Here is a 13,689-nt window from a genome sequence, read left to right on the forward strand (position 1 = left end):
ACCTCTTATTTTATTTAAGTCAATTAAATTGCTAAAACTATGTGTCGGTCAAACTGTAACACTTAAAAAAACACGGATGGAATATTTGGAATGCTTTTACAATATTTAATTCATTTCTCTCATCTAGTGGACCCAACGTAAATCATATTTTATTAGTTTTATATTCACTCTCCTCTAATTCTCTCTACTACTTTTGTTTTTTATAATTTTTTATTCTTCCGCCTACCTCTATATTTTATTACTTTCTCCAATTTCTCCTAAAACTCCGCACATAGAGAAATAGAGCAAGTATTTAAAAACGAAGGGAGTATCAATTATTAAGGAATCACGAGCTAGATTTAACATGTCCGTGAGGTTACATCACGACAAAAATAATTCACTTCTTAAACATGTCTTTTGGTCACAAGTCTGCTAACAGGCAGCAATCTTACATCACAACAAAAATCAAGAAAAGGAAATACAAAAGCACAGCAGAAGGAAAGAAAAAGCTTAGAACTATAGCCATCAAATGCATCAGCAGTCTTAGCTGCATTATGATTGGTTGCAAAGTCACTGCAGCTGTTGCCTGTGTATATTAGTATGTACTTTAATTTCTATAATCTAAAGTATGCTCTTTTGATTTTTACATTCAACTATTCGACCCAGATAAAAGATTCACGACATCCTTCATGGACGGTCGGTCAGATGACCTGCTACTGGTGCAGAGTAAAGCAACTTCAAGCATCAAACTTAGTTCCTTCCTCAAAGTATCTTGACGACTCACTTCATTTTCCCTGCATATCTCCTCTAAAAGATCTTCAGCTGGCTTGTTTAGTATACTTTTACACACATTTTGTGTCCTTCCATTAGTCAAGATTTCTAGGATGATGTTTCCAAAGTTAAATATGTCCATGTACAGCTCCTCATCAACTGATATGTATTCACCTGGAAAAAGGATTTAAATGAGATTTATAATCACCAGATGACTAACTGCTACGAGTATACGATTGAAAGAAACTATGAAAAAGTAGAGAAGCATACCTGGTTGCATTTTGGATGCTGTGACTGGGAATGAACCTTTGTTAAGCTGCATCAAAAACCGGAAACCAAATTCAGTCAACTGGGGCTCCATACTTTCAGCAAACACAATGTTGCTCGGCCTAAGGTCGCCATGAGGAATGGCTGGATAACAGTCGTGATGAAGATAGCATAGGCCCTTTGCGATGCCCAGCACTATCTTATACTTGGAAGCCCAGTCCTGCCTTGCCAATATCTTCTCAGCTACGTTTCCATTCGGCAAGTAATCATACAGAAGGTACACAAGATCCTTGTTGTAGCAATAACCAAGCAACCTAGTCAAGTTTTTATGCCTTGCATTGCCCATTTGGATGATCAACTCTTCCATCACTTCCATTCTCTGTGGATCCCACTCGATCTTCTTCACTGAAACTGTTATGCCTGTTGGCAAGGTGACTTTGCAAATCGGAGAAGATACTAACGGATACTGTAATGTGTCCATAAACTCTGGAGAGCTAAAGCTCTTCAAGACATCGTATGCAGTGAAGTTGGGAAATCCAGTGAAAGATATCATTTTCCATTGCCCTTTTTTTCTCTCTTTCTGGATATAGTATACCCCAGAGACAGCAAGGGCTATGAAGACAACAACTGCTGCACAAAGTACCAGTACCCACAATAACTCAGTTTGGATTTCCTTAGAATTCCGGCATGCCTGCAACGGCACCCCACATAACTTTGGGTTGCCCTGAAAAGCACTGCTATCCATCAATCTAAAATGGCTGTTCTCTGGAATTGAGCCAGATATATCATTGAATGACACATTTAGTAGCAGCAAACTTGTGGAATGACCTAGTCTTTCAGGGATTTCACCACTGATGTTATTATGAGATAGGTCTATGATACTAAGGCCATGGCAATCTGAAATAGTTTCTGGCATATTCCCTAACAGATAGTTTGCACTAAGTTCCACAACAGTGAGGGATTTGCAAGATTGGAAAGGGGGAATACTGCCTGATATGTTACAAGAGGAGGCTGAGAAGTTGCTAAGAAGTGGCAAGGACCATAGTTTTGGTGGGAGTTTACCTCCAAGTTCCGGGTTGTTGGAGACATTCAAGTACTCAAGCTTAGAAGCTTGAGTAATATCCTCAGGCACACCACCTGTTAACTTATTACTTGACAAATCAACATATGAAATATCAGATAGACTGCCAAAGCTCAATGAGATGGGACCTGATAGTGAATTATATTCGAAGCGAATTCGCACCAGAGATGAACAATTGGAGAGAAAAGGAGGAAGCTCGCCAGTAAAATAATTAGAGAATAAAATAAGCTTGGAGAGCATGCCATTAGCACAAAGATTAGGAGGTATGCTTCCACTGAAATTGTTTGATGAAACATCCACCAACTTCAGGTTTGAGTTAATCCCCAAGCTGTTAGGAAGCAACCCAGAGAAAAAATTGTTCCAAAGTAGAAGAGTATCCAACATAGGAAGAACTGCTATGGCATGGGGAACAGTGCCACTCAATTTATTTTGAAAAAGGCTGAGCAAAGATAGATTCTTTAGCTCCGAGAAACTCTCTGGGATTTGCCCAGAAAGCTGATTGTCAGAAAGATCCAAGCTTTGCAGAGAAACCAACTTGCTGAAGTGTGAAGGAATAAAGCCATTAAGCTGGTTTCTGAAGAGGAAAAGGGATTGAAGGTTAGCCAAATTGCTAATCTCTTTTGGGATTGGACCTGAGAGATTAGCACCAGCAATATCAAGGTACTGAAGTTGAGTCATATTACCTAATTCCCAGGGGATGCCTCCTTGGTAGGAGTTATAGCCAATTTCCATGTGTGTCAGAGTTTGAAGCTTGCCTATTTCTGGAGGAATTTCACCACCAAGAAGATTCCCAGCTAGGTGGATCAACTCTAGACTCTTAAAATTCCCATATTCTGAAGGAATTGGCCCACTGAAGTAACTTCCAGCAAAGTTGACTACTTTGAGTGACTCAACCTGTGAAACCTCAGCTGGCAAAGGCCCTGAAAAGCCATTGCTAAAGGCATCAAGCACCACAAGCTTCTTTAACCCTGAAACACCACTTGGAAATTTGCCAGAAAAATTGTTCCTACTAATGTCTAAATTCTTTAGGTTTGTGAGGTTAAAGATTGAAGGAGGAAGCTTCCCAGAAAACAGATTATGGCTGAAATTGAGGCTAACAAGATCAACAAAGACAGCAAACTGTTTACCAGAAAGTTCGGCGGAGAGGCCTCTGGCTGAGAGGTCCAGCCCAATAACCATGGTGGAGTTGCTGTTGCAAGAAACCCCGGACCAAGAACAAGCAGTAATTTCATCGGATGGGTTTTTGTTGGAAGGCATAAACCAATCACCCAAGGCATTATAATTATCTGAAAACTCAGATTTTAAGCTCAACAATGCATCAGAGAAGACATCAGCAGAAGCTACAGCAGCAATGGAAGCAACTAGAAGAAACAGCAAGGTAAAGGTTGCAGAGATATCCATAGGGACTTGGAGTATCAGTATTTAGTATTTAGTAGCAGCAGCAAAGGGGAATTAAAGAGAGAGAGAGAGAGAGAGAAGAGTAGTTTTTGGTGGCGAGTGAAGTGGAGTGGTGTAGGTGTAGCTATTTTCAATTAGTTTAAAGTAACCAAAAATGGGGAATAGTGTTGGGGACTTTGTGTGGGGTGAATGAGGAGGAAAGAATCATCGATCATAAATCATATTGCATGGGAAACAGAGAATAGTAGTATTACTCATGGTACACTGCACTACTCAACATCAGTAACAAATAAAGGAGGGAACAAACGGGGACCATTCTTGCTTTTATTTAATCTTGACTTGTTGGGTGATTTAGTATAAAGTTGCTTCATCATTAACATCTTTATCCTCCTTTTTCATTTTTTTAATCACTGTGGGAATCCAATACTAATACTAATACTAATACTAATTGCATTGCTTTGGAGATTTAAAAGAAGGCCCATTATATTTTTATATATTATGAATTTATAGGATGTGTTTCCATCCCATCATCAAAATCAATGATTAAACATAGAGTATATAGTCATATGGCAGAAGCTTGCCGGAGAAGGTGCTAATTCATTAAAAAAAAATAGTGCCATGATTTCATCAAAATGTTTAATACTTTAATAGCTTAATAAGCTTTGTAGGAAGAAACAGGGGAAGAAAGTAGTGCACAAAAACCGGGGCAAATATATATGTTATCGAAAATTAAGCTAATGTCCAATTAGTAGTAATAATTTAAATAAATGAAAAACTCAATAATCTGAGCTGGAATGCTAGTACTTAATCTAGTTTAAATTAGGAGTAGTTTAAAAGTGAGAGAATTAGTCAAAGAAGAATGAAAATTAGAGAGGAGTGGCAGGGCAAGTAGCAGAGGATAGTGATACTAAAGAGTAAAGAATCATCTTTTTAGTAAATTGCTTTATAATCAGCATTTAGATTTCAACCACTGCTTTTTATGATAAAAAATAAATCCATGAATTTAGTAATTGAAAAATAAATTTAATGGTCACCTGAAAATGAGTAAAAGTGAGGTATTGGGCAGTAGTGTATGATTTGGATGACAAAAACTCCATGTTATTTGGTTTCAAAATCAAATTCTGTTATTCAAAATTGTAAAAGAAAGAGGTTTAGTTAGATAGTGACAGCAGTTTCCATATTTTGAGGGGATAAGATTAGATAATAGCAACCTTTACAGGATTACCAGAATCCTTTAAACACAGACAGCTTTTAGGATGATTGCATTCAAATGATAGCAAGTAATTGTATATTTGTATGTAATTAGGTACAAGTAACCAGCTCAAGTCCGTAGACTGTAGTGTAGTAGAGTGGATAAACAATCAACCTGAATAATTTAAGTGAACAGCGGGTTTTTGGCGTGATAAACCAGTTATCGGTTTAATAGCAACAGTAATGATATTTAATGTAATTTCGTTTGTACATTTATTTATGTACTCGTAACAAAAGAGGACATCACAATCATGGCATTCATGTTATTGGCAGATCGGAGATGGTAAAATGCATTGCATTTATGATTTTACTTTGCTACTCTCTTATTCACTCACTCCCTCCCTCCCTACAGTAGTACAGTCTACTCAACTAACCCAGGCACTTGCATTTATATTTGTTGCACCTAACTACCATTTATCATTTCCAACTTTTTTACAATTTTTTGACTAATAAAGCAGAAATTTTGAACTGGGTTGAAAAAGAACATCCAATTTCTTAAACTCGTAATTTTAGTTCTACAAATCAGCTTAGTAGTAGGAGGCTACAAAGCCCACTATATTCAACCCACATAGCATAGCTAATAAGTGCCTGTATCAAAGCCTACCACACTATCAATCTCTACCTACTATTTAATCAACGTCTTACCATTGATTCAGCTGTGAGGTCTTTAAATTGAGCCAGATTCGATTCCCCTAAAACAACATTCTCACATTTCAATTCATCCTACCACATTCGAAATATAACCCGACTCCAATGCCTCGCGTGGACTCTGGGGGGAAATTTAGCTTCAAGTTTTAGGTATATTAGATTATTAGGTGATTCAACTTGTAGCTAAAATGATGCATCAAAACAAGATTTAAAAAAAGCTCTACAGCTTAAAGAGTACAGAGGGCCTTCATATCTCCATCAGGACGAAATTAAAGTAAACTTCAACAATAGTGTGGGCCAGTTAGCTACTACAGAATCTAATCACCACAATATCAACAAATGAAATACAGGACAAAGCAATAATTAAGTGATTAGGATTAATTCCATAAGCCCTCCTGCAAGAGAATAATTGTACAGAAGCAGCTATTTATATAATCACTAATCAGGATAAAGTAAAACAGCAAACCGACAGCTAATTGCCAAAATAGCAGCATGAAAATATCACGTTTCATAATAACGTTCCTGATATATTTGTTATCTCCTAAGTACATTACTGTACATAACATTGGGCATATTGCTCTGAGTCAAGTCCATAAAAGTGTACCAATTTCTGTAACTGAAAAGACTACACTTTAACTTTCTTAAATGAAAACACAAGCCATCAGTCACACGGGTGGGAAATCACCGGTAATTTACCCACTTGAGGTAAACTTAAAAGGGTAACCCACCTTTACCATTTGATTCCAAATACATCAAACAACAGGCAAAGGAAAATCAAGCAAAGCTAAAGAAAACAGAGGAAAAATAAGGATACATACAAAAGGGGGCATTCAAGTAACACTATCCGTTTTATTTGTATAACGAAACGAGAAAAGGGGCATTCAAGTAACACTATCAGTTTTATTTGTATAGCGAAACAAGATAAAGTAGACAAGATGCTGTGTTTGTTTTAATGGAGTTATGCCAGGGCAAATACCTTGTACATATAGTACAGTATACAAGTATGCATACAGGTACCAAATTGCAAATCATTCTGAACAACAGCTAGGATTTATCACAGTTCCTATGATCACAACTAAAGCAATCAGCACAGAAGAATACATTATGGTTTAAATGGAAAGCAATATAAAGTTAGTAAGCAGTTCAATGATAAAATTAAGCCAACTCGCATAATAGGGATGCACATGAGTAAGGACTACATTATGGTTTGAATGGAGATCATATTGTTTGAATATTGAACCCACCTTACGGCTTAAGCCCCTATGGGTGAATCGTGTTCTAGACAATTTAACCTTAGAGTCCCAAGAAAGTGCAAAGGAAGTTAAAGTCTCATAATTTTCCAGAAAAATTGACTAATACATTATTTAGATAGAAGGAAATGCAAGGAAAAGATGAGAAGATAAAGGGAGGAGAACAATGTCTCATATTTGGTAGAGGATTAGGGAAACTAGATCTTTAATGAGAATAAATCCCTCCAAAATTGGAGAGATTTTGAAGGAAAATGGAGCGCGCCTTCTCTTTTCCCTTTCTTTTCCCTACCACTCTTCCTTTTTCCTCACCTTCCTTCTTTGCTTTCCAAAAAAGTGTAGGAGTGTGCTTGGGTTGAAGGAAATGGAGGGAAAGGAAAGGAAGGGAAATGGAGCAATGAAGCATCTTTCATTTGGATAGTAAATGAGAAATGAAGGAAATTAGAGGGATTAAATTGGAAGAAATTGATCTCACTAACAATGTAGAGATTTGGAAGGAAAAGTCATCATTCTTTCCTCTCTTCCATTTCCCTTCCCTCCCTCGTCCCTCCCCTTCTTTTAGCTGGCCCTTTGTTTATCCAAAAGTTAATATTTTCCAACCATGCATAACCATGACCTAGGCTAGCAATAAAGATGAAGGACATTAAACAACCAGCACAAATAATCAAGACAAGTCAAGAAAGGGAAGTACAATAGTACATGATGAAATATTTTGACTCTTTGGTCATTGAGTACAAGTTAAACTGAATGCATGTTTTGTGGTTGTAAAACAAGTTGGTAGATGAACATCAGTTTACTTCTCTCATCAGTCTACCAAGCAACACATAGTTTGGGCAAGATTCAGACTATTGAGCCATAAGACAAGTGTAGTATATTCTAATAAGACATTGAATTGATTTGAATATAGACAAATGCAAAGCAAGTTGATAGATAGGAAGGCGGTATGAATAAGCAGCAGATGATTAAAAAAAAGAAAGTGAGGTATGAAGGTGATACATTTGGTAAGTTAGAATTAATGGTCCTCCCAGCCTAAGTTGCGAGCTCGACGCTCCCACAAAGAAGTAAGCTTGATCTCCTTCCTGATGGAATCCTGAGAGCGCTCCCTGGCAGCCTCGCAGGTTTCAGTAGCAGCAATGCATTTGTCACCTTCTCTTTGGTACTGAGAAGCAACTCTTCTTGCTTCCGTCAATGTGGCGTTCATATGATGGGCGTGCTCTGCAGCAACACTCTCCTGCAGCTTCAGCTCTTCTGTGAGCAGATCCACAAATTGCTTTCCCATTTCTTTCTTCAGATCCGGGTCATTCTGCCCACAATCTGGCAGAGACAGTTTGTAATAATTAATTGATTAATATTGCAATTGAATCTAGGGTTACGAAATGCGAATGAATGAATGAATGAATACCTGGGACGGAAAGATTGGCCAATCCTGGAACAAAAGAAGAAAGAAAGAAAGAGAGTTGAATCGAGAGTAGAAAGAAAGTGAAAAAAATAGAAAGAGTAGTGAAAATAGATTGATTAAGCAAGTTACCAGGAGCAATCTGAAGGAGAGAAGGAGGAGGTGGGCAATCGCAGGAGCAAGGAGGGCAAGAAGATGATGAAGACAAGTGTTGTTGATGATGATGATTCAACTTCCAATAAAGAGCAGGAGCAGACACGCACAGTGCGGAGGTCACCGCAAACATCACCAAACACCATCTCAACCAGCCACCGCCTGCTGCCCGAGAACTCGAACTTGAACCGCTCATTGAATTGAATGTAGTATTGCTTCAACTGCAACTACTTTACCAGAGTCAGAGAATACGATTTCGAGGGGAACAGGAACACAGATTACGGACTAGACTACTTAACACTAACTGCTGTCACACACAAACACACTACTACCCAGTCTACCACTACTCTGTCGGCCTATCACTTTTTTACGTAGTATAAATAAACAAATTGGACTATCTTAATACAAGTCTTATATTGCCCTATTTTTATCATATCCATCCATTTCCATACCACCCTACAGGCCCATTTTACCTATTATTCATTCTTCCATCTATTTTTCTTTTTACTTACTTCTTTTTTATTTACTAGACTTAATTTAACTTTTTTCGCTATTCACATTTCAACCTTTGACTGTCTTTCATGTAATATGTAAGAAAAAACAAATTCACATACTATTTAATTTTTATTAATTTCACTTAATTAAAATAGACTCTATTAATAAATAAAATTATATATTGACAAACATAAGGATTAAAATAGATTAACAACATATTTAAAAAAACAAATAGTCAACCTAGTCAACGTATCAATAGTGATACATATGTCACGTGGTTAATTCATATCCACACTAGTAACATATCAAACTTGATTTTTTTTTTTTTTTTTTTTTTTGGGTGTAGTATCAAACTTGATATTACCACAACTATTTCATTTTTATTTGCAAGCTCATACATATTTATTGGAGACCCTCAATTATTATTGTACCCATACAGATTATTTTTAATACTGTCATATCTTCTTATTATGGAAGCAAATAAGTCATAAAATGGACATGATCACATCCCTTATTACTAACATATCCATCCATCTAAGTATTGTATCATTTAGGATTCATTGAATTAAATAATAACAATAATAATTTTGTATCAAATTGGATAGGTTTCCTAATAATACTAAATTATTAATGTTAGTATTAATGTAGAGGTAATAAAAACAAGTGGAAATAGGAAGAAAAGGAAAACAATAAGGGCATTAAAAAAAAAACAATTAAGAAATTGTATATGTGAGATAATTCACCCCCCCCCCCACTTAATTTTACAACCATCCAACTCTTTTCTCATTTCAAAATTTTATAATTAATATATAACCGACTTATTCTTCATCTTTTCTATATTACTTTATCACATTTTTATCAGTATTATCCATTTTTTATTATTATTATTGAAATAATTAATGTAATTATTGGTCTCAGTCACGTTATAAGTACATATACATTGTGTCTATATATACTAAACCCCTATCTTCTATTCTACCATAAAATTTTCACCATTTAATTATTCACATCTTTTTTCTCTCTAATAATTCATTCACCATTTCTTTTCCTTTCTTTTATTTTTTCCAAAGTGTGTGAAAATGGCCTCATTAGAAAATGAGCGATTTCCTAAAGGATTGAGGGTTCTTGTTGTGGATGATGATAATACTTCTCTCAAGTTGATGGACAACCTTCTTAGAAAATGTCACTTTCATGGTATGTATTTCTTTCACCCGCCCCCTTTTAATTTTATATTCATATACTTGTATTTGTTTTGATATATTTGTGCTGTTATTAGTTTCAAACCCTTTTTCTATTCAAGGAACCCCACCCCCACCCCCACCCTACCCCACACATACACACACAAAATGGAGGGTTTGTAGTTTTAAATCTTTTGATCTATGTATGCTTTTTTCATTGTGTTTGAGCGAATGCTATTATTGATGCAAGACATATGTACATACACTTTTTGTCAGAAAATCTAATGTATTTCAAAAGAAACTCTTTATAACCAACAAAAAAAAAAAAAAAAAAAAAAAAAAAAAAAAAAAAAAAAATCAGTTTTCACGCTAGGAAAACATATAAAGTGTGTAATTTTGAATTCTATTTACAATTTTTTAGTCTTAGATTTGGTTTAAAAGATAAATTGGTATCAATTATAATCTAAGAAACATAGACTTTTCCTTTTTTTTCAATCCTATTTGATTATTGTATATATTTTTTGTATAGTTACTACAACCAACCAAGCAAAAGAGGCACTGCGCATTTTGAAAGCAAACAAAAATAAGTATGATATAGTGATCAGCGATGTTGAAATGCCGGACATGAATGGTATCAAACTCCTTCAAATCTTAGGTCTTGAAATGGATCTACCCGTAATTAGTAAGATCCTCTTAACCCTTTTTAGCTTTCTTATCTCAATAACCTTGATGAAACAAAATTTTAAAATAAATATAATGTAATAATTACTAATGTCATAAACATACCGTCATAGATTAATTATTGGTACCATGCACCTAGATTAATTTGGATATCGTTGTTTCTTTGAGTCTATATGCTAAGTGTCAATAAATACATTCAGTCAAGATCAAAGCATGTCACTATAAATTCTATAGAGATATCATTTCTTGGTGTTATTTGCTGAAGTTTAACTTATAATTTCCTGAAAAAAGAAAAAAAAAAAAATTATAATTTAGCAACCATACCCCTCATACATTATTTTTTATTTTTATTTTTATTGTTATTGTTACTATAATAATAATAATAATAATAATAATAATAATAATAATAATAATAATAATAATAAAATTATTATTATTATTATTATTATTAATTAAACTGACAAAGTCATACAAGTTAAAAAAAATTAGTAGGAAGTTGAGATACAATTTGACCCCGTCCTCTAGATATATTATTATTATTATTATTATTATTATTATTATTATTATTATTATTATTATTATCGAGGATTATGACATGGGCTTTTTCAACTTTGACAGTGCTATCAGCTTATAGCGATACCAAACGAGTGATGGACGGCGTTAGGAATGGTGCTTGTGACTATTTGGTGAAACCCGTGAGGATTCAGGAGCTCCAAAATATATGGCAGCATATTGTTAGGAGGAAGCAGAAAGCAGCAGGCGGTGGTAAATGTGGTCCTGGTCGCAATGCATCTGGGAATAGAAGAGATGGCCCTCAGGAAGGTTCCAGAGGTGACAACAACAATGATGATGACGACGACGATGATGATATGGATGAGGGTGGTGAAGGAAACGAAGACCCAGCAACCCAAAAGAAGCCTAGGCTTTTCTGGTCGGTTGAGCTACACCAGAAGTTTGCTGATGCTGTCAACCAATTAGGCCTTGATAGTCAGTACCACTGCATACTTCCTAGTAGTTAGCTCATTGATTAAAAAATGCATAAATCTTACTGTATTTAATTTGCTAATGCGTGCTTCCTTTCTTTTCTTTTTGCAGAGGCCTTTCCTAAGAAAATTCTGGACTTAATGAACGTTGAAGGACTCACAAGAGAAAAAGTTGCAAGCCATTTGCAGGTCTATCGATCTATAAGCCTCTTATTTAATTTGTTTCACTTTCTGTATTCACAAAGTAGATATCTTAAGACATGCATGAAATTGACATAAGGCCTAATAATGAAATTGACATAAAGCAGAAATACAGGCTTTACCTCCGAAGGATAAGTTCTGGATCGAGTCTGCAGGCTGGTGGAAGTAGACTTGTTTCTGTAGGGACCGAGGATTCGCTCTCGCATATAGGGGGAGGCTATGGAGTATACCGCAGCCTGGCAGGGCCAGCAAGCTATCCTGGTTACTCATCCCTACCAGATCATGCAGGAGGAATGCTAGGTCGCTTGAACGCTGCTACTGGGGTAACTAGTTTTAGAGGCATATCTTCTTCTCCGTTGCTTCAAACACCCCAATTTCCAAACTCCTTCAACGCTGCTACTGGGAGGTTTGATCCATTCACTTTTTCTGCAAACCAAAATGCTAATTATTTGTTGCAAGCCAGTCCTACAACCATGCAAATGAATAATAGGCTTCCTCTCCTTTCTCCACCAACACCAACCTCCTCCATGATGTTAAACGCAAGAGAATTTGACACCCAATCATCTTCAAATCTTGGGTCGTTGGATCCTAGTGCCAAAGTAAGCTGGGGGAATCCTATTCAACCTGTTATTCACCCACTTTCTTCCCCACAAAACTTGCTTCCAATTCCAACCAACAATAATGTCTCTGCTACTGACATAGCTCCTCTCAATGCTCAAATTCACAACGATAATACGCTTGATTTTTTATACGGAACCTCATCTATGGGTCATCCAAATGCGCAAATCCAAGACCGTCCCAGTAGTCTCAATAATTTTAACATCCCAGCACATGGACAACAGGTTCAAAAGCCGAATTATTTTATCAACTTATGCAACATTTCCAACACTTCAAGCTCCTTGATCCCGGCTGTAGCTCCGACACAAGGAGAGAATAACAACAACATCATTGTTGTTCCATCCTTGAACCAATTGGAAGATACTTCTCCACAATCCCAACAGCAAAACGATGCTCACAAGTCTTTTGATGACTCAACTGGCCAGAATAGTACTGAATCCTTGGATGATATCGTGGGGAGGTTTCTTAAACAGGTATCACCCATTTTTACTAACAAGACAACATTATTAACGCTTTTTGCATCTCCATAATTTATTCATGTACTTAATCATGTCATTGTTTTGGTATGTAGGGAAATGGTGAAGCTGCACCAGCACAACAAGACTTGGAGCTTGATCCTTTCCTCATGAAGTAGTTCCATTTATATTATGCGAAAATTTATAATTTACTTCAGAGGACACCTTGTTATTGTAATGTTTTATGCATGTGTTCTTTAGAGGACACCTTTTTATTGTGATGTTTTATGCGTGTGTACTTTCGAGGACACCTTTTTTATTGTAATGTTTTATTTTATGTGAAACATAATTTACTTTGGAGGACACCTTTTTTATTGTAAATTTTATTTTATGTGAAACTTAATTTACTTTGGAGGACACCTTTTTTATTGTAATGTTTTATAGGTTAGATTATATTATCAGTTTCTTTATGTCACAAACTCACAACATAAATTGAGTCATATTGCTCCTTGTGCAGTAATGCCATTTTCTTTTTTTTTTTTTTTTTAAATGGTATAAAAAAGTTAATAAAAAATTAGTAATAATAAAAGATATCTAATTTAGACTAATAATGTTGCTCTCTTTACAATAATTTGCCCAAAAAAAACATTCCTAATAGTATATTTTATGAAATTAATTCCTTGAACATCGCCTTAATGACTTAATGTGCAATAAGAACTATAACGAGTACCAGTCAAAGAAAAAGAAAGAACTATAACAAGTAAAAAGCCACCCCAAAAAGTCACAAGCTAGTAAGCTACCCGTAGACTGCTCCTCTATACACTATAGACAAGACAACCCTCATATCCAATCAGGACGATATCAAAGAAAGTTCCTTGGCCACTTAT

At 35.7% G+C, this 13,689-nt stretch overlaps 2 protein-coding genes and 1 pseudogene across 2 annotated transcripts; 1 reads left to right on the top strand and 2 right to left on the bottom strand.

The window, feature by feature from the left end:
* Positions 1 to 361: 361 nt before the first annotated feature.
* On the bottom strand, positions 362 to 4,078 carry LOC145579735 (uncharacterized). Its single transcript, XM_081636973.1, has 2 exons — positions 1,021 to 4,078; positions 362 to 924 (listed from the first exon to the last, which is right to left on the bottom strand). The coding sequence occupies exons 1-2, from the start codon at positions 3,497 to 3,499 to the stop codon at positions 629 to 631; spliced, it is 2,775 nt and encodes a 924-aa protein (XP_081493099.1). The 5' UTR covers positions 3,500 to 4,078; the 3' UTR covers positions 362 to 628.
* A 3,436-nt stretch (positions 4,079 to 7,514) lies between these two features.
* LOC145578422 (uncharacterized) lies at positions 7,515 to 8,529 on the bottom strand. The gene is made up of 3 exons (XM_081635737.1): positions 8,171 to 8,529; positions 8,045 to 8,068; positions 7,515 to 7,956 (listed from the first exon to the last, which is right to left on the bottom strand). The coding sequence occupies exons 1-3, from the start codon at positions 8,385 to 8,387 to the stop codon at positions 7,655 to 7,657; spliced, it is 543 nt and encodes a 180-aa protein (XP_081491863.1). The 5' UTR covers positions 8,388 to 8,529; the 3' UTR covers positions 7,515 to 7,654.
* Positions 8,530 to 9,765: 1,236 nt separating this feature from the next.
* On the top strand, positions 9,766 to 11,564 carry LOC145579655 (two-component response regulator ORR24 pseudogene; annotated as a pseudogene).
* Positions 11,565 to 13,689: the final 2,125 nt, after the last annotated feature.

The sequence above is a fragment of the Chenopodium album genome, chromosome 14, assembly GCF_948465745.1.
Source record: "Chenopodium album chromosome 14, dcCheAlbu1.1, whole genome shotgun sequence".
NCBI lineage: Eukaryota > Viridiplantae > Streptophyta > Magnoliopsida > Caryophyllales > Amaranthaceae > Chenopodium > Chenopodium album.

Bases quoted from the DNA above. Each gene is read 5' to 3' on its own strand.
- LOC145578422 (XM_081635737.1), bottom strand. From the start codon at position 8,387: ATGAGCGGTTCAAGTTCGAGTTCTCGGGCAGCAGGCGGTGGCTGGTTG. The intron at 8,069-8,170 runs GTAACTTGCTTA...CTTTTGTTCCAG, and splicing joins TCTCCTTCAGATTGCTCCTG to GATTGGCCAATCTTTCCGTC. The intron at 7,957-8,044 runs GTATTCATTCAT...TGTCTCTGCCAG, and splicing joins GGCCAATCTTTCCGTCCCAG to ATTGTGGGCAGAATGACCCG.
- LOC145579735 (XM_081636973.1), bottom strand. From the start codon at position 3,499: ATGGATATCTCTGCAACCTTTACCTTGCTGTTTCTTCTAGTTGCTTCC. The intron at 925-1,020 runs GTATGCTTCTCT...TCCTTTTTCCAG, and splicing joins AGCATCCAAAATGCAACCAG to GTGAATACATATCAGTTGAT.